Source organism: Sarcophilus harrisii, chromosome 1 (genome assembly GCF_902635505.1).
Source record: "Sarcophilus harrisii chromosome 1, mSarHar1.11, whole genome shotgun sequence".
In the NCBI taxonomy this organism is placed as follows: domain Eukaryota; kingdom Metazoa; phylum Chordata; class Mammalia; order Dasyuromorphia; family Dasyuridae; genus Sarcophilus; species Sarcophilus harrisii.
The window spans coordinates 668,084,368-668,111,976 of NC_045426.1; the positions used below are offsets into that span (position 1 = coordinate 668,084,368).

Consider the following 27,609-nt stretch of genomic DNA (forward strand, 5'->3'; position numbering starts at 1 on the left):
GCAGACAGAGTTGTATGCAGAGATTTGTTGTATACATTTACATGTATATTCTGGAACTTAAAGAATTGGAATATAAAACAGAGAAATATTTAATGAATTCAAAACTGTGAGACCCAATTAGCCTTCAATGACTCTTGCTTCATTTATCTTTCAGATTGTCACAAGACATTGTAGTCAGACCTGCCTTTTTATGTTATGTTGTTGGTTGTTTTTTTTTTTTTCCTTCTTTTTAAGGGATTATGAAGCTAAGTAAATTTGTGCTATTTGGGTTAATATAAACCAATTCTAGGTGATTCCGTATGATCTAACTTATTGATACTGTGTTTCTACTTTGTAATATTGTACTGTGGAGAAAAACCGATTTTGAGCCATGGAGTTGGAGTTTACAAAAGCTTTCAAGTTTGCCAAAATGTTACAATTGAAAGGCTGCCTAGTCTTCAGCTTTCCTAATGTTTTCTTAAAGAGCTAGTGTCCTTTTTGTACACTGAAAAAAGGTGAATGCTGATTTTGCAACATACAATAAAATTCACTGTATTGGAAAAGAAAAGGTTGTGGTTTTGTTTCTTAATTTTAACTCTGTAGGGAAATATGCCAGCTCTTCCCTAAGCCCCCCTTTCTGGAGCCAGAAGCAGTTGTTCTTTTGCCTCTTGAGAGGACATAAATTCCTTCCTTTCCTTCTCAGCCTGAGGAGGGCTCTAGGCCCAAACTGACTATGGAAGTTCTATGAACAGAGGGGGCTCCATGCTGCGGGTCAGATCGAGAAGGCAGAGCCAGTGGAACCTTAGGAGCTATTGGATCCAATGGAATGGAGGCCCAGAAAACAAGTCACTTACCCAAGGTCATGGAGCAAGACGTTTGAGGGAATCAAGGCTCGGACCCTGGTCAGCCAACCCCTCTGCCTGCCGGCCTTCCCAAAGCAGGACCTGCCAAGTCTCCTCTTTTTTTAGGATAGGACAAAGCTTCCTTCTTTGGGTACTAGTAGCTTCCACCTTTCCTGTTATTCCTGCCAATCATCTGCCTCCTAGATCCCCTCAGCTCAGTAATTCCTTGTTGCTCAGGGCCCAGCATGGCGCTGCCTCCTGCCAAGGCCCCGAGGTCACAAAGAAACCATCTAAGAGGGAGTTCTAAGAAAAGCCACAGGAATGATGTTTTGGGCTAGGAGGGCACAAGAGCAGCTAGAGATGAAAAACTGAATTTGCAGGGCTGGGGGGTGGAGAAGGGTCACTGGGGAGCTGAGATGGAATCTTCAGATACAGCTGCCATTTTCCAGCACTAAACTCATTTCAAAATAGTTTCCTCACGAGGACCCTTGAAGGGAAAGCTCTGCAAGGACTGTTTCACCTTTTCACAAACAAGTTTAGAAAAATGCCATTACTGGTTACTAGTAATTAGCCAGCACAGACCAGGTACATCTGTGTCCCACCATCTGGGGGTGGAGGCTTGAAACAGGACCGATGTCCTCATGTACTGCCTCCATAAACCTTAACCTCTGTCCTTGTTATCTGCCTGAGCACCCAGAGTCCTGGAGGCCCAAAGCACAGCATGACCAGAGCCCTTAGGCCCCTTACAACCTGATAACTTCCTGCACTGTTGCACTACCTTTGCCTTAGGGTTTGGAGGCCTTAAGTAGAGGTGGAGGGCAAGGGGAAACTTGGGAAGAAACTTGAAGAAATCATAGCCCTCCTTCCCCAGCCCCAATTCTGGGGCCTTCTGTAAACCCTTAGAAAAGAAAGTTTTAAGCTTATGAAACTTTTTATACCTCACAGGAGTACTGGGATCTTGTGGTGGAAGTTGCTAAGAGACATTCAGGGCCCATTTATAAATACACGTATTTTTAAATACACATATTCAGGGTCCATTTGGGGAAAAAAATGTGTTAAATACAGATTTGTAAAGATATTGGAAAATGAGATAGGATTTTGGGAATGGGGGGAAAGAATTGAGCTCCCTTTAATTTTAAATGGGGTTGGTTAAATTGGGCCTGGATGCTATCCCCTTCCTCTCCCAACTGTAGAGCATTCCTACTTGTGAGGGAGAAGTTCCTTTAGGTGACTCCTGTGATCCCTCTCAATTCTCTGGGAACATGGGCACATTTGTGTTAGGAGGGATAGCCAAGTTAGCTGTGTGGCCCTGGACAAATCTAATTCCCAGATCAACCAAAAAGACTACTGAATTTTTAGTATTTTATGGTCTTTATATCAGCGTTGGGAATCTGTCAAAGGGGAACTTTGAAGGTCTGGGAGGATTCAGGTCCAAGAAGAGAGATAGGAGGGCATTTCAGGCACAGGAATTGGAGAAGCAAAGCTATGGAGGGGAGAGCATGGGAACGTGTCTAGGGAATTCTGTTTGGTCTGTCCCGAGCTAAAGGCTCATAGGGAGGGGAGGCCGAGGGAGATAAGACAGGAAAGGAAGGTGGTCAAAGTCCTCAGAAGCCAGGCTCGGAGGCATTTGGACTTAATTCAATCCGAATGCCATTCCAGGGGTGTTTCCATCTCCCACTGAGTTGGGCCTATTCAGACATGTCCCTTGGAGATGTTGGCTCGGTACTGGTTCCTAGGGCTTTATGGGCTGTCTCCAAGGGAGGGCCAGAGTGGTCTTGGCTGTTGGACATTTAGGAAACTAAGTGGGCTGGGTTTGGGGCTCACCTTCAAAACCCCGGCAGGACCGGGGGAGCTGACAGAGGTTGTGCCAGGAGTGGGTTTGAAGCCCCTGGAGGCCCAGCTTCCTTACCCCATGGGGCAGACGCCCCCGAGGTCAGGGAGAGGGGCCAGACTAGCAGGCAGCTGGAGAAGGAAAGATTTGTCAGTGGAAATTTACCAGCTTCCTGCCTAGCCCCAGAGCCACCATCCCATCCTGGGTGGTGAGGAGCAGGCCGGATGTGAGAGGGGCTCCCTGCCCCCCAAGCCTGGCCTGGATCTGGAAGGCAAGCTGGAGATGCCCTCCCCGCTCCCAGATCCACCCTCACTCCTTGTTAGAAGCCCCCCAGGGCCAGGGAAACCGAAAGGTTACACTTGCTTGGTCTTATCTAATAGCAGCCTGTGGGTGACACCTGTGTGAGGCGACGGGTCTTGAACTATCACTTCCCCGGGAGGCCTCTGCACAGTGTGGGACAGTTCTCTTCAGCGGGCCTGACGGAGCTTCCTTCTTTTTTTCCCTCCTTTTTTTTAAAAGTCCTGACTGTCCTGAGACCCCTCCCTCTGACATCCAGGGTCTGAAGGGCCTTCCCAGCTGACACTGCACATTTAAAGGTCCTCCGACTCTGAGGGGCACTCTAACTCCCCTCCCCCCCCAGCCGAATTAGCAGGGAGGAAGTCGGTCCTAGTACAGGCGAGAAGCTGGCACCGGTGTCCCCGGAAGCTCAGCTGCTGGAGCTGGTTTGCCCGCCTCCCTCCCATAGGCCCGGTGGAGATTGGGAGCCAAGCTCCAGCCAGCGATGCTTCCACCACAGCAGCTGAAGAACTCTTCCCCCGTTTCCCCTCCTCCCCAGCCCTCCCACATCCCAATCGGGCATTCTCTGAAGGCCCAGGCTGGCACCTAGCACGTATATAGTTGGTGCTTAATAAGTGTTTGCCGGATTGGGCCAGTTACCTCTCCTGGGCCTCCCCCTGCTTCCCTCCACAACCCCTCTGCCTTTCCAAAATAATCCACCTTTTGGGCCCTGGGCCAGCATGGAAAGTTTTAGCCCCAAAGGCCATTTGTTTTCCAAAGTCCTCCGGAAGATGGGTGGTGGATGTCTCGGAGAGGCGAGCCCCCACCCCCTGTTTCTCTAAGTATCCGTTGTTGTTGCTCAGAGCGGCTGGTTCTCACGCCTGTTATCAGCTGCTGGATACAGCACAGCTGAGGGGGCCGAGACGCCCAGAAGCCCGGAGCTCAGACTCCTTCCCTCCCCTCTAGGGTCAGGCAGACAGGGCGGGCTCTGTCCGTAGGCCCCCCTCCCACCTTTGCTCTCCCCTAGGACCCTCATAAGGACTCTGGGAGGTAGGTGACCCTCTCCCGTTAACAGGCCCAGAAAACGGCTTGCATGGAGCAGGTGGAGCTCGAGGCCGTCGCTGCGCCCCTCCTTCGGACTGGGGGGTACTGCGCACCCTAACTAATCACACCCCGAGTGGCGAGCACGCCTCAGGCAGGAGCGGGCTTTGCTGGGCTCGGCCCTCACTGGGGGAGGCATTCCACACGGTTTAGTGGAGCCCACCCCCCATGAGATGTTCTCTCTCCCGACATCCTTCTCCCAGCTGTGAAATGGGGCCAATTTCCTTAAGGCTCTGGGGCCTCTGCTCGCCTCTTCCCCCCTGCCACGAGGTCTGGTGTTCTTCCCTTTGTTAGCTGGAGCTCCGAGCCTCCATCTGCCCCATCTCCCCCAACTCTGGCCGAGGTACGCGCGCTTCAGAGAGCCCCCAGTTGTGCGTGGGGGACGGGAGAGGGGGTGGTGAGAATTGGGCATATTCCAGAGTAACCCCTGGCAACGTGGAGGTGAGCGTGTACCTGGTGGGGGGGGCTTGGAGGGCCACGGGAGCCGCTTGGGGATGGAAAGTTTCGGACGGAGGGGGTTGGGGGGTTGGGGGCGGGGCGAGCTGCCCGGGGCGGGGCTGGCCGCCTTTTTCCCCGGGGCCCCGAGCCAGAGCCGCCCCCGCGCGCCCGCTCACCCGCCAGCAGGACCCCAGAGACCTGCGCGTCCCATGTCCCCAGCTCGGCCAGCTGTCCCCAGCCAGGCCGTCGCCACCGCCGCTGCCACCGCCGCCGCGCCAGCCTCCCGGTGAGTGGGAGCCGCCGCGGGCAGGCACGGGAGACCCTTCCCCAGCGCGGGGGCCCCCCGGAGTCCGGAACCTCGGCCGCGCAGCAAGCACTCCCCTTTCCTCCCCCTTCTCTTTTCTCCGCTTTCTCTCCACTTTCTCTCTCCTTCTCTTCCACATACCTCCTTCCTTGCTTTTTCTTTCTTTCCCTCTCTTCCCTCTTCCTCCTCCACTCTCTTCTTCCTCCTTCCTCTTCCTCCTTCCTCTTCCTCCCCTCTTTTCCTCCTCCTTCTTCTTCCTCTCCTTTCCTTTTCCCTCCTTGTTTTCCCTTTCCCTCCTCCCCACTCTTCCTCCCTGCCCACTCCTCCCTACTCCTACTCCCCCTTCCTCTTTTTCCTCCTATTTCTGTCCCCTCCTCTCCTCCCCAAACCTGTGGGGGGCGTGGCCTGACATCTCCTTCCTCTCCCAAAGCCCTCCCCCAAGCGCCGAACTCTCGGCCGTGCTAGGATACCCCAGAGAGAACATCCTGTACCAAGTCCCTTACCTTGGAGGGGAGGGGTGCGGGGCCGGGCCAAGTCGGGCCTCCATCCTGCCCACCCAACCAGCTCGCTTTGTCCTTCGAGTGTACCCAGCCCTATCGGGACAGGGTCAGCCTGTCCCAGCATGCATCCTCTGCAGGACTGGACAGGCCAGTCTTTGAGGGGCCGGGGTGGGGCCGGGAGGGGGCCGGGAGGGACGCCGGGGTCCTTGTGGAAGGGCAGCCAAGTTTCATCCCCACCTCCAGACTGCAGTGCCCCTGACATCGCAGGTAGCTCGCAGGACCCCAGAGACGAAAGTGGAGATGGAGGAGACCTTTGTGGTGGAGAGCCCCGATGTCACCTACGGGCCGGATGTCATCCAGGCCCACTACACGTACCAGACAACCCGGGTCAGCCAGGACGGAGGCAGTCTTAAGGTAGCCCGCGTCCCTCACCTCCCACCTACAGAACAAGCAGTCCCAGAGGTCCCTCGGGCAGGGGCTATGGGAAAACAGGGACAGTGAGGAGCATCCTGGGATGAAACGGGGCAGAAAGTAGGATCCCAGAGGGATGGGGAGGAGGCACAATTTCCAGGCCCAGAGCCAAGAAGTTCTAGGCGGGGGTTGTGGGAGGGGAGGCTAATCCTGAGTTCAGGGAATCTTGGAATGGGTTGGAGAGAGAGCTCAGATCTTTGGAGGAATGTAGAAATCTGTGGAGTTGTGGGGGAGGGAAGTGACCCAAAGGCAGCATGGGACAGAGCCCTGAGGGAGGTTAAGCGTGTTCAGCTCTCCCTGTTTCCCCCTGCTTCCACACACACTAGGTGCATCCCATTTCGACCCGCTTCACATTCCGGACCGAGCGGAAAGTGCCTCGACTGGGGGTCATGCTAGTGGGATGGGGTGGAAACAACGGCTCCACGGTGACGGCCGCTGTGTTGGCCAACAAGCTTAAACTCTCCTGGATGACCAAGACTGGTAGGAAGGTAAGAAGTTAGCTGGTGAGGGATGGGGGGGGATCAGGTAGAGGGACTTGAGGGGGCTGGCTCTGAGCCACCTCTCCACCTCCATTTGCTCTGCCAACAGGAAGCCAACTATTATGGTTCCCTGATGCAAGCTGCCACAGTGAGCCTGGGCAGTGATGACCATGGCCAAAACGTCCACGTCCCCTTTCGTGCCCTGCTGCCCATGGTCTCGCCCGATGACATTGTCTTTGATGGTAAGCAGAGAGGGAATGGGACCAGGAGAAGCAGTCAGGGCTGGGAAATGCTGGGGCCCAGGGAGAACAGGCGTGGGCAGGGCTCCGGTGTTCGGGGGCAGTCCCAGTGCAGGGGGAAGGGCATAGGACAGGAAATCGAGAGACTTGGACTCTAGCCCAGGCTCTGCACCCAGGTTATCGCTGCAACCTTGGAAAGAGTCACTTCTGAACTCCTCCAGGTGGAGGGGCTGGATGGGCTTGTCCTTCCTAGCTCTTGACAGTCTGCGCCCTGGACCTGTCGTGTCCATCTCTGCCTGGGGGGGCCTGGTGAGCTGTAACAGCTCTGGAGCTGGAGCCAGAGGAGCCAGGCTTAGATCCCCCTCTCTGCCCCTTGGCATCTGGGAGACCTCAGCCAAGTCGCCACCTCTCAGGACCAAACGTTCCCGGCTATAAAATGGCAGGGGGTCCTTATGGCTCAAATCTGACTTGGTGATCCTCCTCCCAGGGGCCAGAGGTACCCAGACCCCCCTTCTCTTACTGAGAGATTGGAGGAATGGGGCTCAGGGGAACTCAGCAGGGGGCTCTGAGGTTACAGAACCCAGAACCAGAGCTGCAAGAGGCTTGAGAGCAGAGAACATTGAGTAGGAACACTAGAGATTGGGGGACCAGAGATATTGAGAGGTCAGGATGTCTGACTCCTGAGTTTTACAGATGAGCAAATTGGAGCACAAAGTGCTTAGGTCAAGTCACTTAAGCCTCCAGGGACCTTGCATCATTCAGGTACCAAGTGTCTGAGGGGAAATTTGACCTCCAAGTGCATTCTAACAACTCCAATTCCAGTGTTGTCTCCAATATGCTACACTGCCTAAATCCAAGCCCTTTTTTGGGTAAGGGCCCTCCCATCTCTGACCTTCTGGTTCTAAGGGCCCTCCCAGTTCTGACCTCCCGGGTTCTAAGGGCCCTCCCAGCTCTGACCTTCTGGTTCTAAGGGCCCTTCCAGTTCTGACCTCCTGGGTTCTAAGGCCCTCCCAGTTCTGACATTCTGAGGTCCTTTTACTATGAACCTAATTTGGGGGTAGGGTGGGGAAGAGAATGATACCAACTGAACATTATCTGCTGCCCCTTCAGGCTGGGACATCTCTTCCCTGAACCTGGCAGAGGCCATGAAGCGGGCACAGGTGCTGGACTGGGCACTCCAGGAACAGCTGTGGCCACATATGGAACAGCTGCGGCCCCGGCCCTCAGTCTATATCCCCAAGTTCATTGCTGCAAACCAGGAGAGCCGAGCGGATAACCTCATTTCTGGCTCTCGGGCCCAGCAGGTGGGTTCCTGGGCCCTGGGGAGGAGCAGGAGAGCATCGAGGTGGGACGATGGTGGCAGGGATCCCGTGTGACCCCTGGCTGTTACCCTCCTCCCTGTAGCTGGAGCAGATCCGCAAGGACATCCGTGAGTTCCGGACCAAAAGTGGGGTGGACAAGGTCATCGTTTTGTGGACGGCTAACACCGAGTGCTTCTGTGATGTGGTACCTGGACTCAATGACACAGCTGAAAACCTGCTGCAGGCCATTGAGGTGCGAGCATAGCATTGAGAGATCCTGGGGAGGGGGACCCACTGAGCTCCAGAAGCCTGGGGTGGGGGAACAGTTCAGCCTAAGCTGCTAACACGACAGACCCCTGGGCTGCGGAGCCGGAAAACTGGCTTCCAGTCCCACATTCCCTAGAAGTACTGGCTCACTGGCTAGTCTTGGATAGCTCTTTCCCTAACCTCGTTTTTCTCTGTAAAAGGGAGAGATTGAATCCAGTGATCTTTTAAACATCCCTTCCAGCTCTGACGGGGGCCACATTCGCTAATTTGTCAAATATTCACTGAACAGAGTTCTGCACTCGGGCCTTAGGAGAATAAGGCAGAGCACACGCTCTAGAAAGGGTTAAGACGCCAAAACAGAAAATTAGGATGCTCAGTAACTATGTACATTAGAGCGAGGAGGGAGAAACGTGCATCTGAGAAAGCTTCCTGAAATGGTCTTTGAGGAGTTTGAAGGTAGAGTTTGGGCTCTTCCCAGCTCTGCCATCCTATGTTCTAAGACCCCTCTCTACCCTAACATTCTGTTCTCCTTTCCTTGACATCCTATGTTCTGAGGTCCTTCCTACCTCTGATGTTTCGTGTTCTAAGGTCCCTCTCCACCCTAACATTTCCTTCTCTACCCTAAGATTCTGTTTTTCTAACTCTGATATCCTGTGTTCTAAAACTTCCTCTATCCTAACATTCTGTGTTCCCCTTCTAACTCTGCCATCCTATATTCTTAGGTCTCTCCCAGTTCTGATGTTCCATGTTCTAAAGCCCCTCTCTGCTTGGATATATTCTGTATTCTCCTGACTCTGATATCCTATGTTCTGAGGTCCTTCTCAACTCTGATGTTCCATATACTTTTTTGTTTGTTAGTTTTTGCTGAGGCAATTGGGGTTAAGTGACTTCCCTGGGATCACACAGCTGGGAAGTGTTAAGTGTCTGAGGACAGATTTGAACTCAGGTCTTCCTGACTTCAGGTGTTCAAATATACTTTAACTAGGAAGCTGGGAAGTGTTAAGTGTCTAAGGCCAGATTTGAACTCAGGTCTTCCTGACTTCAGGTGTTCCATATACTTTAAAAAATTTATTTTATTATTTTTATTACACATTGCTTTATGGATCATGTAGGGAGAGAAAAATCAGCAAAAGAGAAAAGCCATGGGAGAGATTAAAAAAACAACAACAGAAAAAAGAAGTGAGCATGGCATGTGTTGATTTACATTCAGTCTCCTTAGTTCTTTTTTTTTGGATGCAGATGGCATCTTCTATCCAAAGTCTATTGGGACTGCTTTAGATCGCTGAACCACTGAGAAGAACCAAGTTTTTCACAGTTGCTCATCACACATTGTTGCTGTTACTGTGAACAGTGTATTCCTAATTCTACTTGTTTCCCTCAGCATCCGTTCATGTAAATCTCTCCAGGCCTTTCTAAAATCAGCTTGTTCATCACTTTTTATAAAACAATAATATTCCACTATCTTCATGTACCACAACTTGTTTAACCATTCCCCAATTGATGGGCATCTATTCATTTTCCAATTCTTTGCCACCACAAAAAGAGCTGCTACAAGCAGTTTTGCATACATGGGTCCTTTTTCCTCCTTTGTAATTTTCATGGGATACAGACCCAGTAATGGCACTGCTGGATAAAGGGTGTGCACAATTTGGTAGCCTTTGGGCATAGTTCCAAATCGCTCTCCAGAATGGCTGGATCATTTCACAACTCCACCAGCATTGCATTAGTGTCCCAGTTTTCCCACATCCTCTCCAACATTTATCATGACTTTTTCCTGTCATCTTAACCAATCTGGGAGGTATTAGGTGGTACCTCTGAATTGTTTTAGTTTGCATTTTGCTAATTTTTTCATATGACTTCAGATGCCTTTTAATTTCATCATATGAAAATTGTTCTTATCCTTTAACCATTTATCAATCGCAGAATAAATTGTATTCTTATAAATATGACAGTTCTTTATATATTTTAGAAATATTGGCTATAAAGGTTTTTTCCCCAGCTTTGTACTTCCCTTTTGATCTTGTTTCTATTGGTTTTGTTTGTGCAAAAACTTTTAATTAGATATAATCAAAGTTGTCCATCTCACCTTTTATAATTCTTTAGTTTTTCTTTCTTCTAAGGTTCCTCTCTGCCCTGATATTCCTGTTTTCCTGATTCTGACATCCTGTGTTCCAAGATCTGTCCCAACTCTGATGTTCCATGACCTACGGTCTCTCTCTGCCCTGATATTCCTGTTCTCCTGACTCTGACACTGTATGTTCTGGGTTCCCTCCCAGCTCTGATGTTCCATGTCCTACGGTCCCTCTCTGCCCTGATATTCCTGTTCTCCTGACTCTGACACTGTATGTTCTGGGTTCCCTCCCAGCTCTGATGTTCCATGTCCCACGGTCCTTCTCTGCCCGGATATTCCTGTCCTCCTGACTCTGACACCCTTGCTCTGAGGTCTCTCCCAGCTCTGATGTTTCTGTGCCCCGAGGACTTTCCCAGCCTGGACATACCGTGTCCTAAGGCTCCCTCCCTCTCCCAACAGCGGGACCTAGAGGTGTCCCCCTCCACCCTGTTTGCGGTGGCCAGCATCCTGGAAGGCTGCGCCTACCTCAATGGTGCTCCCCAGAACACCTTCGTGCCAGGTGCGATCGAGCTCGCTATGCAGAGACGGGTCTACATCGGAGGAGATGACTTCAAGAGTGGCCAGACCAAGATCAAATCTGTGCTTGTGGACTTCCTCATTGGGGCTGGTCTCAAGGTAAGGGCGCAGCAGGAACTTGCCAGAAGGTGGAATGCCACAGCTGGGGCCCAGAGCGGACTCCCAGCTTGTGGTGGGGGGGGGGGGAATGGCGGGGCCGGAAGGTGCCTTCGAGAGAATGCTGTCTCAGAAGGGACAGGGCCTTCGCCCAAAGCCGGCCCCAGTTTCCCCTTGAAGAAGAGAAGTTGCCTTGCGAGGGCCAGAACTTTGTAGGGCTGCCCAGAGGGCAGCTTGAGGTTCTTTTCCTGTCCTTGGATGATGGAGGGAGATGATGAGCTGGGGAGTCCAAGCCTTGGGCCCCATTCATTTACAAGGGTCAGCAGGAAGGGCAGAGAGAGAGAACAGTTGGCACGCAGTTGCGGAGCTCTCCCCCGCACCCCCCACGCCCCCTCCTCTTTCCCACAGACTGTGTCCATCGTCAGCTATAACCACCTGGGGAACAACGATGGCCGGAACTTGTCAGCCCCCAAGCAGTTCCACTCCAAGGAGGTCTCCAAGAGCAATGTGGTGGATGACATGGTGCAGAGCAACCCGCTGCTGTACGGCCCTGGGGAGGAGCCCGACCACTGTGTGCGTAGGAGCAGGCGCTGTGCGGCGGGGGCCGGGGGGCCGGGGAGCGAGGGTGGGCTAGCCTCAGCATTGTAGGGGATGGGAAAGGCTTCATGCTGAAGGTAGTTCTTGACTCTGTGAGGTAGATGGAGGGAGGGAAGACTGCCGTCATGCTAAGGTATACAGGTGGGAAGGGGAGCACCTGCTGTGTGCCGGCTGTTTTACAGGTATTAACTCGCTAGACCCTCACAACCCTTGGAAGTGGTCGCTGTTCTGTTTTACAGTCAGGGAAACTGAGGCACGCAAAAGCACCTGTTTGAGGGCAGCTTGGAAATCACTTGAGTCTGGGCCCAGCTCTGTGGCCACTGTATCACCTGGGGACGTAATCCCGGCGACCAGCCATGGGGACCTGAGCTTAGGCAGGAGCTTTGTGTTTGAAGGCTACTGGGAAGCAACTGTTTGATGGGCAGAGGGTGAAAACTGGGGGTGGGAGATCACTGAGGGTGCGGTCTAAAGGCAAGCCTGAAGGGGATGTTTCTGTGGTGCCTGGGTCCAGGGGCACTGACCTTGGCAGGAGGGGGAGAGAGGGGGAGATGAGGTCAAGGGGTTTTGAGGTGAAAAGGAAGGGGCTCACAGCAAGAGGCCCCAAATGTTCTCAGCAAGGAGGCAAAGCTCTCAGATAAAGAAGGGAAGGGGAAGTTGTGGGAGGCTTGAGAAGAGAAGTAGATTCAGGGAAATCTGGGAGGAATAAAAAGATTGCCTTGCTGCAGGGAGGATGCAGGTGAGACTGAATAATGTTTATTTTGTAAGGTACCAGGAGAAGGTGGGTTGAGGTTTATTTATCAAGATCATCAATAAGAGGGCAGGGCAAAGACAAGATAGAGCAGAACTGGTGGCTAGAACTGAGCTTCAGGAAGTCCTGGACTCCAAGCACTTATTAAGAATGCCAGACTTTCCAAGGACACAAAAACGAAACATTCTCCCCATATGTATTCAGTGAATGTGTGACTAAGGGCAAGTCATTGCCCTGCTGAGCCTGTTTTTCCATCTGTAAAAAATTAAAATAGTCCCTATCTCCCAGGGTTATTGTGAGTATCAGATGAGGTAACAGGTAAAGCACTTTGCAAGTGTCATTTAACCTGCATTGGATTACTTGCCATCCAGGGGACAAGTGGGGCGAAGGAGGAGAAATCTGAAACACAGGCTGTGTGTGCAAGGGTCAAAGTTGAAAAATTATCTGTGCACATGTTTGGGGGGGGGGAGGGAAAGCTTTGAAAAAATTAAAGTGCTATGTAGAAACAAATCCATATCTGTACAATTATATATGAGTGTATAGAGCTAGAGAGAGGGATGCCTGTGGCAAAGCAGCCATCAGGCATCGAAGTGCCTACTGCATGCAGGCGCTGTGCTCTTGGGTCACCCGGCCAGTGTGTGCCGGAGAGGAGACTCGAACCCCGGTCCTCGGGTGGCTGGAGTCGGCTCCCTCGCCACCACGCCATCTCACCCGCCTGTCAGGGGCCCACCAGCCAAGGAACCATTGCTGTTCCCTCTCTTCCCCAGGTCGTGATCAAATACGTTCCTTACGTGGGGGACAGCAAGCGAGCCCTGGATGAATACACATCGGAGATCATGCTCGGGGGCACCAACACCATCGTCCTGCACAACACCTGCGAGGTACGGGGTGGGGAGCCGGGCTGCCTGGGGGGTTCCGGGGGGAGGGGGCCCTCAGCTCCTCCCCGTGCCCAACGCGCCTTCTCTCCGTGCCCCAGGACTCCCTCCTGGCCAGCCCCATCATCCTCGACCTGGTGATTCTCACCGAGCTGTGCCAGCGGATCACCTTCTGCACCGACAGCGATCCCCATTTCCAGAACTTCCACTCGGTCTTGTCCATTCTGAGCTTCCTCTGCAAGGCCCCGTTGGTGCCCCCGGGCACCCCCGTGGTCAACGCCCTGTTTCGGCAGAGAAGCTGCATCGAGAACATTCTCAGGTGAGAGCCCTGGCAGAGGGTTGCCCTGGACGCTGGGCTACAGGGCTGGGGGCGAGGGAAAGCCCCCTCCCAGCCAGGGCTGACGGTGTCTCTCTGTCCCTCAGGGCGTGTGTGGGTCTTGCTCCCCAGAACCACATGCTGCTGGAGCACAAGATGGAGCGTGTGAGCAGCGAGTTTCGACGCGAAGGCACCGAAGCCCCCACCTGTCCTGTGCCCATGAAGAAGGGGGTGGCAGCTTCTCCCCCCAATGGTTATGTGGAGGGCACCAACGGGCACCAGCATGCCTCTGCCAGCTAGGTGCCTTGGGGTCTTCACCAGTGATTCCTGCCAGTCTCTTCCCTTGTCACAGTGCCCATGGAGGCCACTGTGAATCCAGCCTTTCTAATCAATAAATCTGGCATGAGAATGAGTTGTTACAGGCTGATTGTCTTCTCAAGGGCACCTCGGATGGCCAGAGAGCCAGGGAGGTCGTGGCCCGTAGGCTCTGTGATTCCATGGGGGGGGGGGTACCGAGAGAGGCTCTGGGCCGCACTGCCCCACCCCGATGGCCTCCCCAAGGAGGCGTCGCAAAAACGGTTTCAATCCTGCATCTTTCTCTGGGCCCTCGGCCACAGGATCTCAGACCTAGTCTGTTTCCTCATCTGGGAAATGAGAGGTTAGACCCCTGCCCTTCTGAGGTCCTACCAGATGCTCCCCCCTCCCCAGAACTTCATCCTGTGCAGTCTCGTCCCCGACACCGGCCTCCCTTGGCCCTCCCAACACCCCAAAACTGGCCCATTGGAGCTGGATTTGGGTCTCCAGAGCCCCCTGCCCAGATGTTCCCCCCTGGCCCTCTCAAGGCCTCAGCCTTCAGAACCGTGTGTTCCCCTTGGGCCCGAGTCCTTGCCTTTTGGGTCCTCGCCAGACCCTGCCTTCCCACCGGCCCCCTCTTCTCCTACCTGAAGGCTTCTCCCTGACTCCTGCTTGCCCACTTATTGAAGCCTTGAGGGGAGAGAGCCGGCCTAGCAGGGTGCCCTGAAGCTCAACAGGTTCTCAGGGGCTTCTGGCTCTCTCCGGGGCCAGCCCCCACATAGCACCCACTAGGCTAGTCCCACGGCAGCCTTGGCAAATGAGGGTGCTTTTTTTATTATCCCTTTTTTTAGATAGGGAAACCGAAGCAAACATGAAGTAATTCTTCCAGGGCCACACTAATGAGTGTGAGGCTGGATTGGAACTCAGCTCTTGCAGACTGCTCTGTCCACTGAGCCATTCAGCTCTTCAATAGGCTAGTCCAGCCTCCCTCTGGACTCAAGGCTGCATTTCTTCACCCAGCCTTCATTCCTTTGGGCCCCCCTATTTCTGGACACCTTTCCCCCTTTTAGCTAATAAGCTGGGCCTGTGGCTCAAGGCCCGCTCCTTCCATAACCCCTGTCCTCCTTTGCACACCCCAGTTTCTGAACTCCCAAAGTCCTCATTTCCTAGAGTTGTCTTTAGTTTTTGCCCCCAACCCACCCACCATCTTAGGCAGCAGGTGCTAGAGAAAGTGGGAGTGACCTGGATTCAAACCCTGCCTCAGTCACTAGCTAAGGCATATTAAGTAGCCTCCTTGGCCCTCAGTTTTCTCATCTGTAAAAGGGGGGTTCCTTCCCCGCTGAACCCAAGATCCTGTGATTTTTCCTTCTCCTCCCTGCAGATGCCTGACTGCAGGGCTGTCTCCCCCACTGTGTCCATTCTTGACCCATCTCCAGCCCCTCCCTCTATGGGACGGGGGTGGGGGGAACCACCTGCCCCAGCCCGGTTGCTTAGGAGGAGTGGGGTCGGATACTGGAGCCACACGAGGGGTTATGAAAAAAAAAATCAAATTCCATTTATTGATGCAGGTTCCCCCCTCCCCCCGCCTTTTCCCATGGCTCCATCTCGACAGCCCCGGCAGTGGGGTTAGAAGGTCCAGTCCCATGACCCGAGCCCCGGGCCAGGGGGCCCCAGCGGGGTGAAGGGCTGTCCAGCGGGAGTGGACTCCGGTCCATCTGTCTCTGAGGTCCTCGCGGTATAAAAGTAAAGTTGTTGGTGCATGAATGTCAGGCCTGCGGGCCCCCGGCGGGCACTGAGGAGTGTGTGGGGCAGCCCCGGACCTGAAAGTCTGCTTGCTGGGCCTCCCCCGTAAGCAGGAGCACTGTGGCAGAGGGTGGGCTGCCTTGGCCTCCCCTGGCCCGGCTGTCAGAAGACCAGAGGGCCCACTGAAAGGATGGCCCGGCCAGTTCCTTGCTCTGTCCAAGGGTCTGAAGTAATCTCTGACTCCTCCCCCCACCTGCCCCTTCCCCAGGCCCAAAGACCAGCCGGAGTGGCCTTGACCTCAGGGCGGGGCAGCCCCCTGCCCACCCCAGGCAGAGTGCAGGGCGCCCCCCACCACCCCCAGCTTGTCCGAAAGGCCACAAGGTCGGGGTGATGGGGAGCCGGACTCAGACGAGGTCAGAGGGCTGGGGTAGGGGGCTGTCGGGGCAGGAGAAGGGAAGGGAGGGTGTCCGGTCCTTAAATACACAAGTTTACAAGGGGGCCGGGGCTGAGGGGAGGGCCGTTCTCCTCAGACGCTCATGGTCAGGCTGGGTGAGTACTGTGGAGAGAGCAGAAAGGACGGGCGGGGGGCTCAGCGGCTGTCCGGGGGGCGCAGGCCCCCTCCCCAAGCCACCCGGGGAGAAACCGCCCGGATTGCGGGAGTCACAGCGGGAAGGGGCCCGGATAGAGCACGAGCGGCTCCGTCTGGGGGAGACTCCCTGCTCGACCGGGAGAGGGCGCCCCAGCTTAGGGGAGCCCCCCCAAACTAGGAGGGGAGGGCGCTGAAACCCAGGGGTTCTGCTGCTGCCCGCTCTGCCGCCCGCCTCCCCAGGGGAAGGGGGTTCCAGACCTCCCGGGAGTTGGGCACCCTGGGAGGGACTGGGCGCTGGTGCCTCTGGGAGGGGGCAGTGCCCGTGGGCGGGGGAGGGGTGGGGAGGAACAGGGGTTGCCCGCGGCCGGCCCTCCCACCTGGTGCCCCTCGGCCCGGCCCGGCGGTCACGGTCTTGCTCTGGCCCCCCGGCCACCGCGCTTGGGCCTGCCCGCGAGGCCCCTCCTGCCCGACGCGGGGGGAGGGTTGGCACGGTCGCTTACGCTTTCGCTCTGGAAGGGGTTGAGGAAGGTCCCGCCCATCTCGCCGTCGTCCCGTGGGGTGCCTGGGGGGTTGCTCATGCCGGCCATGTTGTTCGGAGAGTTCTGGGGGTGGGGGGAGCCCCCCGGTCAGTGGGTCCCATCCCCATTCCCCGCCCTGGGGCCCACCCGGCCTTGGAGAGGGTGGGGAGGAGGGGATTCCACGAGGGGCGATGATGGGGGCGGGCTTTCCAGTGACGAGGGGCACTGGAGGGGAAAGAGCGGGGGGAGGGCGGAGGCCGGGAGGCTGCTTGCGGGGCAGGGGGTCAGGAGCAAGGGGCAGAGGCCAAAAGCATCACCAGATCAGCGCAGCGGGGCACTTCCCTTACCTTGGACAACCCGTCCATGTCACCTGAGCCTGTGCGGGAAAACAGAGAGCTGGACGCGGCTGCGGGCGGGGGGGGGGGAGGCCCCGGCTTCTGGGGCCAGCCTCTCCTCCCCTGGAGCCCCGGGCCGACCTCCCCGCCTCCAGGATCTCCCAACCAGACCCCGGGGCGGGGGGAGGTCCCAAGAGACAGAGCTCAGAAAAGAAAAAGTTCCCGACATCAGTAACAATAAAAGTGTCCCAAAGGGGGATGACCCGCGAAGGATGATGAGCTCCCTGTGGGTGGAAGGGATCCAACAAAGATTAAGGATGGAAAGAGGGAAACCTTGGAAAGAAGCTACCCCGTCCTCTTAGATTCCGCCCAGAAGATGGGAATCTGAAGAGAAACGATTACGAGAAGGAAAGAAAAGCGGGCTCCGGAGGACGACTTGGAGGAAGCCGGCCAGCAGGTCAACTTCCGCTTAACAAACTAGAGACGGGCGGGAGGGAGGGCAGGCGGCTGCCAGAGCCTGGCAAGGTCCGCTAAGAACAAGGTCAGGACGCTCCCGGGACAACCAGAAGCACTTAGCCACACCCGGGGCGGGAGCAAGGTCTCCAACCCATTCACCCGACGGGGAAGCCGAGGCACACACTGGTTAAGTGACTCGCCCGTTATATCCCATCCGGGAAGCGTTTGAGGCGGGATTTAAGTCGTGGTTCCGTCGTGTCCAACTCTCCAGGACCAGTTTGTTTGTTTTTTTTTCCCGAGGCAATTGGGGTTAAGTGACTGCCCCGGGTCACACAGCTAGGAAGTGTTAAGTGCCTGAGGCCAGATTTGAACCGAGATTTCTCAAACAGCGCAGCTAGGTGGTGCAGTGGACAGAACCGGGGCAGGAGTCGGACACTCATCCCACTGGCATCAAATCCAGTCTCAGACATTTATTACCAGCGCGGGCAAGTCACTTCAACCTGCCTGCCTCAGTTTCCTCATCTGTAAAGGGACCTGCGGAAGGAAGCGGCAAACCCCTCCGGTATCTCTGCCAAGAAAATCCCGAAAAGGATCGGACGCAGCCGAACAGCAACTTTCTGACTCCAGCTGCCTCCAGGATTTAAGCCCTGTCTGTAAAGTCCTAGGGCCCCCCTGCGGCTCCCGGGGACATAACAGTGACATCGGAGGTCACCCGCTGTAGCCTCTCCCCCACATGTCACCTGTCTACTGACCGCCCCTCAGTCCATTTAGGGACCACCAGCCTGTGGTCACTCAGGGTCTGCACTCTGGCCCTCCCCCACCCCAGCCAATCCCCACCAAGACTTAATCATCCCTCTTCCATCTAAAGCCTTCTTACAAAAGGTGGGATTTTAGCTGGGCCCTGAAGCATCCTCCTGTCCTGGGCCCCAGCCTCCTATCTTCCTAAAGTAAGGGTCTAACTTTGTCCCATCCCTGCCCTTATCCTGGGAGATCTCGAAGGGTGGGAGCGGTCCTTTGCCTTTCTTTAGATCCAGAGGACTTAGCAAGGTGCCTGGCACATAGGAGATGCTCAATACTTACTCCTGACTGACACATCCCTGCCTCCAATATTACTTCATCTGACCACTGGTCCTGAAAGCATGGGGATCCGAGTTCAAATTCTGCCTCGGACACTTGACATTTACTAGCTGTGTGAAACTGGGCAACTCGGACTGCCAAGGTAACAAACACCACTGTCACCCAAATATACTTTATCTGCCTCTCCATTGTTTTCACCAGATCATAAGCTGCCTGTGAGTAGAGACTTTTCTTGCCCTCAGACCCATGGCACTTAACGCTCCTCAGACCTGACTGACCTATAGTGGATGCTTTTACAAAAATGTTTTTAGAGAGGACAAAAGTGTGGCTGGTAGGAATAAATCAGGAGATGAGAGCACTGAATTACCCTTAATGAATGTAATTCAGTGGGCTCTAACTTGGGGGGCTGGCTAACAGGCAGATGTGGCCACCGAGGAACTATCACTGATCTCTGAAACATGTGGGAGAATGGGTGGGATACCATAAGCCTAGAGAAAGGCAAAGGTCCTGACTTTTCCAAAAGGGAAAAGAGTGAAATATGCACGCTTTTCAGGTAGAGGCTGGCAGAGTGTAATTTTGACTAACCTCAGCTTCTCTTTTTTCTTGGAATTCTGAGATTAGGGAATAAACTCTAATTTTAGTTTCTGGATTTTTAGCTATGCTTCTGACAAAATCCTGTTCTCCTGGTAGAATAAATGGAGAGAGGAGGGTAGGATAATGGTGGGAAGGCCTCCATAAAGAACAGACTCCAAAGTTTAAGAATTACCAGAGAGATGTCAACAAGGAAAGAGATCTCCAGCTGAATGCCTCAGGGACCTGGCTTTGACCTAATGCTATTCAATAAGATCCAAGAATCATGTCAAGTTGGGTAAAATTGCTCTTTTCTTCTCTCTTCTCTGTTGTTCAGTCATTTCAATCTTGTGTACCTCTATGACCCATTTGAGATTTTCTTGGCAAAGATACTAGAGCACTTTGTCACTTCCTTTCCCAACTCATTTTACAGAGGAGGAAACATACAAACTGGGTTAAGGGACTTGTTCAGGGTCACACAGCTTGTAAGTGTCTGAAACTAGATTTGAACTCAGATCTGGTGATCTCGGTATACACAAGGATCTCAATGGACTAGTATGTGTTTGGTGCGCATGAAGATTTAGAGCAAGGGGATCTGAATTAAAATCCTGACTCATCATTAGTATGATCTTAGACAACTTATTTAAACTTCTTCAGGTTTCGATTTCCTCTATAAAATTAGTGGGGTAATCTTTAAGGTCCCTCCCAGTCCTAGGTCAATATAAACCAATATATGATATGCCAAGGGTAAATTTTTTTTTAACTTTTTAACTTGCGGTCAAAATTAACTTAATTTTTAACTTGCGGTCAAAATATCAACTGGACAAGAAGGTATGGCGGTCACTCAAAAAACACATATTAAGAATGTAATGGAATATCATCGTTCTATGAGAAACGATGAGCAGGCTGATTTCAGAAAAGCCTGGAGAGATTTACATGAACTGATGCCGAGTGAAATGAGCTGAACCAAAAGATCATTGTTCCTAGCAACAAGATTATGTGATGATCAGCTGTGATGGATGTGGTTCTTTTCGACAATGGGGTGATTTAAGGTGATTCCAATAGACTTGGGATGGAAAGAGCACCCAGAGAGAGAACTATGGGTACTGAATGTGGATCACGATATAGTATTTTCACCTTTTGTGTTGTTGTTTGCTTGTTTTTTTTTTTTCTTTCTCATTTTTTCCCTTTTGATCCAATTTTTCTTGTGCAGCATGATAAATGTTATATTTATATTTAAAAGACTTGCACATATTTAGTCTATATTGGATTACCTGCTGTCCTGAGGAGGGAGGAAGAGGGAGGGAGAAAAATTTGGAACACAAGATTTTGTGAGGGTGAATGTTGAAAACTATCCTTGCCTATATTTTGAAAAATGAAAGGCTATTATTATTTTTAAAAAACCACACATATTAAGCACCAACTGTGTTCCAGTAGTGTCAGTGATCCAAGTGTTGACTAAAGTCCAAGATCAGAATGAGTCCAATTTATCTCAGCAGCCAAAAGAGCCAAGTCAATCTGAAGCTGCATCAGCATACAAAGTAGGGGATGGGATGACTGTGCCATTGTCCTCTACCCTCAAACCCCATGGAAGCATTGTGCTGAGACTTGCATTTAAGAAAGATGGTGAACCAGAGCTGAGTCTGGATGGCAAGACTAAGGAAATGAAGAGGTTTCGCTTGAGTGCCAGAGAACTAGGAAGCGTGGGCAGGGGCACCATGTTCTGTTGCCAGGGCAGGCCGATAACCATCTTCAAACGTCCAAAGGCTCTCTCATGTGGAAGAGGCCCTGGCCTAGTTTGGCTGGGCCCTAAACGGCACAAGGGAGACAATTTGGAGAAGTGACAGAGGGGCAGAATTGATCTCGGATTGGCAGGGAGAAAAAGCTCCTGAGAGTTCTGCAATAGGAAATGCAGAGGGCAGCTGGCTCCCCTCCACCCAAGGCCTTCAGGCCTGGGCTACCTTATGAGGTCATCAGAAAGGGCCCTTTGAAGAGATTCTCAGCCTGTCTCCTTCCCCACTCCCCACCAAGGGCTTTAGGGGCAGATTTCAAGGAGTCTGTAAACTTGGAGATGAAAAAAAATAATGGCTTGACTTTTACTCACCTCTGACTGAAATGCTGTATTTCCTCGAATTATTTTTCAAACTTAGTTCTGACAAGGGGACTATCCAAGGGCCGAGGCAGGGTACAAAAATGGCTAAGGACTCCTTCATTTTACAGAAAAGTCAAGGAGGCTAAGTGACTTGTTCAGCGAGTAGCCTCTGAGCCCCAAACCAGTCCTGACCCCTCAAGCTGGGTCCTTTTCTTCCTGCTTTGGACATCCAGGCTTCCCTGACCCACCCTGGTTCTGACCCTATGACTCCAAGGCAAAGTCCAAACTAACTCACCCAAGCCCCACTTCCTTCCCACAACCAACTCTGTCTTTCTCCACAGGCTTTTCTTTACTCTTGTCACTGTTTTGGCCAACAATTTTTCTTCCCTAAATTAAATTTTTCTTGAATATCAAATCCCATCTCTTCATGAAATGTCCCCTAACTACTTCTAGCCACTTTTGAAGCCTCATCTTTTCAAGCCAGAAAAGCCCTTAGAGCACAGAATGTTACAGCTGAGAGGTCCTTAGAGCCCAAGAGGTCAGAGCTGGGAGGGCCCTTAGAACATGGAATATAAGAACCAAAAAGGCCCTTAGAACATGGAATGTTAGAGTTGAGAAGGCCCTTAGAACTCAAGAAGTCAGAGTTGGGAGGGATCTTAGAATACAGAGAGGGACTTGAGAAAAATCCAATTATAAAGATTGTCACACTGACACTTAGACAAAAAAGTCTTTTTAAGAAGACTATACAGCAAGTCAGTGACAGAGCAGCCTGTCCAGATGCCGAGTCTAATTTCTTTCTCTACATTCTCTTAGAGCACTCAGCATCTGGACTGATGGTTCTCAAATTCCCCTTATTTATACTTTTCGATCTGGAGCGAGTCTTGTATTCTTACTAGTACCCCCCATCCAGGGCAGGGGCAACTCCTGGGTCTCACCCATTCCCACTGATGAGCCCCGGGGCCCTGCCCACTACCATGAAAAAGTACTTGGGGAGAGATTTATTTTTGTGGTGACCAAGTGTGACCACTAGAGGGAACTCGCCAACCACAGAACAGCCTTGAATGTGGGAAGGGACTCCAAGAACAGTTGGGGGAGAAGGAGGGAGGCGAAAGCCAGTGGCCTTCAGGAGAAGACTTTAGAACCCAGGATGTCAGAGCTGGGAGGGCCCTTAGAACCCAGAGGTCAGAGCAGGAGCCCTTAGAACAGAGAATGTCAGGATGGGGAGAAATGTCAGAGCACAGGACACAGAATGCCCCAGATGAGTCACGTACCTAATGAGCCGTTCATGTGGTGTGGCTCCATTGCCCCCATTGCTGCCATAGGACCCTCAGGCCCAGGGCCCATCGGGAACTGTAGAGAGAGCAAGTCAATGTGGGTGGGGATACAGGGCATAGAGGGGTGCTGGGGAGGGTTGGGGTGTTGGGGTACTGGGAAGTCAGAGGCTGGGGAGGGGGCTCTGAGAGGGGGCTGAGGTCACTCACATTGGGCCTGTTGCTGCCTGGCCCAATGGGGTTCATCATGGTGTACATGCTCTCACTGGAATTGGTTGAGTCTGGGAGTTGGAGAGAAGTGAGTGAGCAAAGACCCTCCTCCCCCTTCCCTCCCCCCCAGTCCTCTCCCCCAAAAGGCTTCCTCATCCTTCCCACCTGCCCCTACCAGCACCACTGTACCTCCAGGACTGGGCATGATGGGGGTTCCCGGGGGGCCGCCTCCTCCAGGGGGTCCCTGTGACACATAGGGGTGAGGTAAAAAGCAGTGAGGACAGAGGTCCTAAATTGTCTCATAGCCTTAATCAATAACTGATTATTATCCTAACCTCGGCCTCTCCTTGAACTCTGACCCAAGACCTCCCTTCGGGCCAGATCCATTCTAACTTCCCATCCCACCCTGGCCAAGTCAACAGACTCACCGCATAGTTGCCTGGGGAGGAGGAGGAGTACGCTATCTGGGGGAAGGTAGGAAGCATTAGTTAGCTCCGGCTGTTTTCACTTTCCAGCCCCCTCCCAGGAGAAATCTGAGACCCCCCCCCCCCCCCCCCCCACCCCCAGCGAGGGTCTGTCCCACTCAGCCCATGCTCCCCTCACCCCTTGCCAGGGACTCACTGAGTTGGCGCTGGGGTTAGGCCATGGCCCCCGTCCTCCTGGACCCCTGGAACAGACAGGGGTGGGTCAGCCTGAGGGGGTATCAATGTGGGAGCTTGTCTGGCCCCCAGAAGCACAAACACACGCAGGTACATGTATGTGCAAAGGGACACGGGCACGCCTCGGACACACACACAAGCACACAGCCAGGACAGGGCGTCCTGTAAACATGGGAGTGCCCTGTACAATGCGTGCCAGCCTAGGGGCACACACACACACAGACACATGTGTACGATATATGCAAGCCTAAGACGTGAGTATACAGCCAGACACACATGTGTGCACAAGCCCAGAGACGTGTGTGTATACAGCCAGACACACATGTGCACATCCACCAGCAGCTAGGGACAAATGCCCAAGGGGGCCAGCGCTCAAGGGAGGCTTCCTTACATGTTCATCCCCGGGATGCCGGGGCCGGCGAGGGCGTTGGGCGGGGGCCGCATCCCACTGCTGTAATTCTGTAAGCAAGGAGACAGGGCTGTGAGGGCAGGTCGAGCCTGGGTCCCACAGCCCCTCAGGAAGGCACCCTCCTTACCTGGGGCCCCATCCCCGCCATTCCCCTGGGTGGATTCATCCTCTGCATCGGGCCTCCCATGCTCGGATGGCCTGGGAGAGATGGGCGCCAAGGTCAGTGTCTGTGCCGGCCTGGGAGCGCCCCCCCACAAGGGCGACTCAGATCGGACGCTGGCTGGACGGCAGGTCCCGGGGGAGAGCTCCGATGGCAGCCTGTCTCCTCAGTCCCCCCAGGAGCCGGCTCCCAGCCCTTCAGTCCTGCTCCAGGCCTTCCCTCTCCTACCCAGGCCGGCCCATCTCCACCCTCTCCCCAGCAGCCCCCAGGCCACGGACTGGACTCCCCTTTCTTGTCCAGCCTGCCCTCAGCCGCTGGGGGCTGTCCTGGGGCACAGTCTAAAAGGAGCTCGTGGTGACCGACCGGCAGCTCCCTGGGGACAGGGGCTCTTGCCTTTCTAGCTATGTCTACAGCCCTCAGCGCAGTGCCCGGTACACAGTAAGTGCTTAATGAGCACAAAAGGACGAGGCTCCCGACCTTCCCACTGTCCTTTCCCAGCTGTGGCTAGGCCCCAGGGACACCTGCAGGGTCCGGGAGGAGTGGGGGGCTCTGGCCGTGCTACTCACCCTGCGCCCTCGTGGACGGGTCCATGGCATTGGGCAGCAGCGGCTGGGAGCCCGGGACTCCCACAGGTGGCTACAAGAGAGTGCCAAAGATGAGGCCGGGGGCAGACCCAGACCCTCTTGCCTGCCCTCAGGCCCACCAATCCAGCCCTCGGTCCCCCTGACCCAGAGCCTCGGCAGAGGAGACCCAGAGGGTGCATCGGGCAAGGGAGCGTACCTGGTTTGGCATTCGGAGGGATGGCCGGGGTCCTCCTGGGTACCGAGGGGACATGAAGGGCTGCAAGAAATGAGAGGGACCACTGGGGTCAGCGGCTCTTTTGGGGGCTGGGGAGAGCCTGGCCCCATTCCCCTCCCCACCCCAGGCCTGACTGACTGGTAGCTTCCTCCTGGTCTGGAGGCTGCTGCTCTCTCTGAAATGTATGTGAGGGGCTCATAGGGTCGGAGCACCATGGAGGGGAGGGAGCAAAAACTCCAAACCCCGGCTCGGGCACACGGAGGGCAGGGCTCCTGCCCCTCTGCTCCCGTCCCTCCCCTACGTCTAGGATGACTGAGGCCGTGTACACGTGTGTAAGATAGGTGCAAAACATGGTGTCTGTGGGCATAGAGACTGGGGCAATGTGGGGGTCCTGGGCACTGGGAGAGAGTAAATGCATAGGAGCCGGGAGAGGAGGGGTGTATATGTGTGCAAATGGGCACACCTGGGAGAGGTGGGGGATGTGTGCAGGAAGAGCCCAAAAGGACCAGCAAGAGATGGGGAGGAGGGAGAGAGGGGGCCACCGGGCAGGGGGCGGTGGCTGGGCCTTGTGGGGGCACACCACCGACTGGAGCCACACGAGGTCCTTACCTGACTATGAGGGCCCATCATGGGGGCGTTGGGATTGTGTGTGGAGGGCTGGGCGTGTGGAGACGGCTGAGAGCCAGGAGGGCCCTTGGGGAAAAGCAGAACAGAGAGGGTTACGTTGTCAAGGCCCTGGGCCCTGGCAGGCTGTCTGTGATGCCCTCGGGTACCCTTCTGAAGCCCCTGGCAAAGGACCCGAGTGGATACGGCGGCCCCCAGGGGCTGGGAGTGGTGCTGGGGGTATGGGAGTGACGGTACTGCCTCCCAGCAGGGCCAAAGAGGGCTGCCCACCTGGGGCACCGAAGCAGGAGAAGCCAGAGGAAGGGCCAGAGGTAGGATGGAGAAGGAAAGGGAAAGCTTCCTGGAGCCTGGGGCAGCTGGAGCTTCTGGGCCAGCCCAAAGCTCCCCAAACCAGCTCCACGCCCAAGCCCTGCTGTCCTTTCGCCTCCAGCCCTGCCTCTCTTTACCTCCCTCCCTCAGGGCCCATTCCCATCCTCTTCCTCCTCATCCTCCCCCCTCCAGTCCCTTTGACCCCCCACTTCCCAAAGCCCTGTTCTGGCTCTCCCCCCTTTCCCTCTCCACGCCCGCCCCACCTCCAGTCCCAGCCTGGGCCCCTCCCAGAAGGCCAAGCATCGGATTAGCAGGGGAAGGAAGCCCCTCTCTGTTTCCCATTAGCACTAATTAAGAACAGATGAGTTTATAAGGCAGTTCCTGGTTGGGCGGGGGGTGTGCACCATGGGATGGCAGAGATCCACACAACAGCCTGCAGGCTCTGCCACACACACACACACACACACACATACACTACACATCATATACTCTTCTCTCAGAGCCCATGCTTCTCTTTCCACATACACAAACGCAATTCTGTTTGTTTCTCTCTCTCCCTCCCTCCCTCTCTGTCTCTCTTTCTGTTTTTTCTCTCTCTCTTTCTCCCTCCCTTTCTCTGTCTCTGTCTCTTTTCTCTTCCTCCCTCCCTCCCTTTCTTTCTCTTCCTCTTCTGTCTCTCTCTGTCTTTTTCTATTTCTGCCTGTCTCTGTCTCCCTCCCTTTCTCTCTGTTGTTTTCTCTCTCTCTCTCCCTACCCCTCCCTTCTCTGTCTCTCTCTCTCTCTCTGCTCTGTCTCCTTCCCTCTCCCTCATTCTTGGTCTCTGTCTCTATCCCTGGGTCTCTGTCTGTCTGTCTGTCTGTCTCTCTCTCTCTCTCTCTCACACACACACACACACACACAGAAGCTGTGGGGCTTCACAGACCAGTGAGCACACAACTCGCAGACACACTAAATGAAACCTTCCCGACAACGCGAGACCCCCACGTGTGTGTGCCTCCCAGACAGCCGCTCCCCAGGAGCCTCCACACTCCCCTCTCACACAGACCACCCCTAACGCCCCACACCCACAAGCCCCGGGCCTCTTCTCACATACACATGGACCCCATCCTTCGCACATTCCAAACCCCGCTCTCTCATACACAGACGCCCCATGTGCCCAAACCTCTCCCACCCCCGCCCTCCCACACTAGCGCAGCTTACGCTTTTTCCTCTCCCCTAGTTCCGCAGCCCCCCCTTCTCACAAACACGCCTCAGGTCTTTCTCCCCCAACCACTCTCGATTTCTCACCCCTCCCCAGGTTTCTCCTCTCATTCATACGCATGGACCTCCCCTCTGCAAACCCACACGTGCCCCGTGCTCTCCCACAGAAACACACACACATCTCCCTCCCGTCTCCCAGATACACAAATACACGTCTACACTCCTCTCTCGCACAGATCCCAGTCTCCGTCTCCGTCTCCACCTCCCCCTCACACACAGAGACATCGCGCCCTCCTCTCTCTCTGACTCAATCCCCTCCTTTCTTTTCTTCTCTCACTACCACAGACCCACGCTCCCCCACCTCATGCTTCCCTGTCTCATAGAGCAACGCATCTCCCATTCACACACGCGCTTACACACTCACACACTCCCCCTTCTCTCAGAAGCACGGGCTCTCAGCGCAGGGTCCTCCCAGGGCAGCTTCAGCAGCCCATCTATCAACAAGAACTGTCTCTACCACATCCTTAGCCCGCGCCCAAGGGGCCCCACTCTCTGCCAAGCCCGCCTGTTCTTTTCGGGGGCGGCTCTGACGGTTAGGAAGCTTTTTTTCTCTTCAAGCTCAATCCATTCCCCCCCTTTTCCCTCCCCCCCCATGTGGTTCCTAATTCCACCCTTTGGGTGGACTTCAGAGTCCCGAAGACAACGTTTCTCCTATATCCTGTGATTTTCCAGGTGATGAACATCCCCAGTTATTTTAATTGGTTCCCATACTGTTGTGGATCTGAGGCACTTCCTTGTGTTGATCACTATCCTCTGGTTCTCTCTGAACATCCTAAAATGTAGCATCTGGAAGGGGACATAGTATCTCTGACGGGGCCTAAGACAGAATATAGCAGGATTCCTGTAACAATGTTTCAATGCAACTCTACGAGTTTCTCAGCTTTTTTTGGCTATCACATCACTGATTCATCCTGAACCTGGCGTCCAC

At 54.3% G+C, this 27,609-nt stretch overlaps 2 protein-coding genes across 9 annotated transcripts in view; one reads left to right on the forward strand and one right to left on the reverse strand.

Annotated features, from left to right (window-relative positions):
• The first annotated feature begins 3,812 nt into the window (after positions 1–3,812).
• On the forward strand, positions 3,813–13,713 carry ISYNA1 (inositol-3-phosphate synthase 1). 4 transcript variants are annotated; one of them, XM_031948199.1, is made up of 11 exons: positions 3,813–3,978; positions 5,515–5,685; positions 6,069–6,230; positions 6,331–6,463; positions 7,571–7,764; positions 7,865–8,014; positions 10,559–10,774; positions 11,180–11,344; positions 12,884–12,997; positions 13,093–13,310; positions 13,415–13,713. In XM_031948199.1, exons 2-11 carry the CDS (start codon positions 5,572–5,574, stop codon positions 13,605–13,607), a joined length of 1,659 nt encoding a protein of 552 aa, XP_031804059.1. In that variant the 5' UTR covers positions 3,813–3,978; positions 5,515–5,571; the 3' UTR covers positions 13,608–13,713. The 4 variants fall into 4 exon arrangements, with proteins under 4 accessions (XP_031804059.1, XP_031804061.1, XP_031804060.1 ...); XM_031948201.1 differs by lacking the exon at positions 3,813–3,978 and adding an exon at positions 4,259–4,372; XM_031948200.1 differs by lacking the exon at positions 3,813–3,978 and adding an exon at positions 4,382–4,470.
• Positions 13,714–15,133: 1,420 nt separating this feature from the next.
• The window catches only part of SSBP4 (single stranded DNA binding protein 4), a 38,265-nt gene continuing 25,789 nt past the window's right edge, over positions 15,134–27,609 (reverse strand). Inside the window, exons 6-18 of one of the 5 annotated variants that reach the window (XM_031948202.1) lie at positions 25,098–25,181; positions 24,471–24,530; positions 24,257–24,326; positions 23,658–23,728; positions 23,513–23,580; positions 23,084–23,129; positions 22,891–22,926; positions 22,652–22,706; positions 22,463–22,533; positions 22,253–22,331; positions 16,799–16,827; positions 16,311–16,535; positions 15,134–15,900 (exon numbers count right to left, since the gene is read on the reverse strand). In XM_031948202.1, coding sequence (XP_031804062.1) covers positions 16,338–16,535; positions 16,799–16,827; positions 22,253–22,331; positions 22,463–22,533; positions 22,652–22,706; positions 22,891–22,926; positions 23,084–23,129; positions 23,513–23,580; positions 23,658–23,728; positions 24,257–24,326; positions 24,471–24,530; positions 25,098–25,181 — 867 coding nt within the window. In that variant the 3' untranslated portion in view covers positions 15,134–15,900; positions 16,311–16,337. Of the gene's footprint in view, positions 15,901–16,310; positions 16,536–16,798; positions 16,828–22,252; positions 22,332–22,462; positions 22,534–22,651; positions 22,707–22,890; positions 22,927–23,083; positions 23,130–23,512; positions 23,581–23,657; positions 23,729–24,256; positions 24,327–24,470; positions 24,531–25,097; positions 25,182–27,609 lie in introns of those variants that run through there. The other 4 variants (XM_031948205.1, XM_031948207.1, XM_031948203.1 and 1 more) reach the window with 4 other exon arrangements.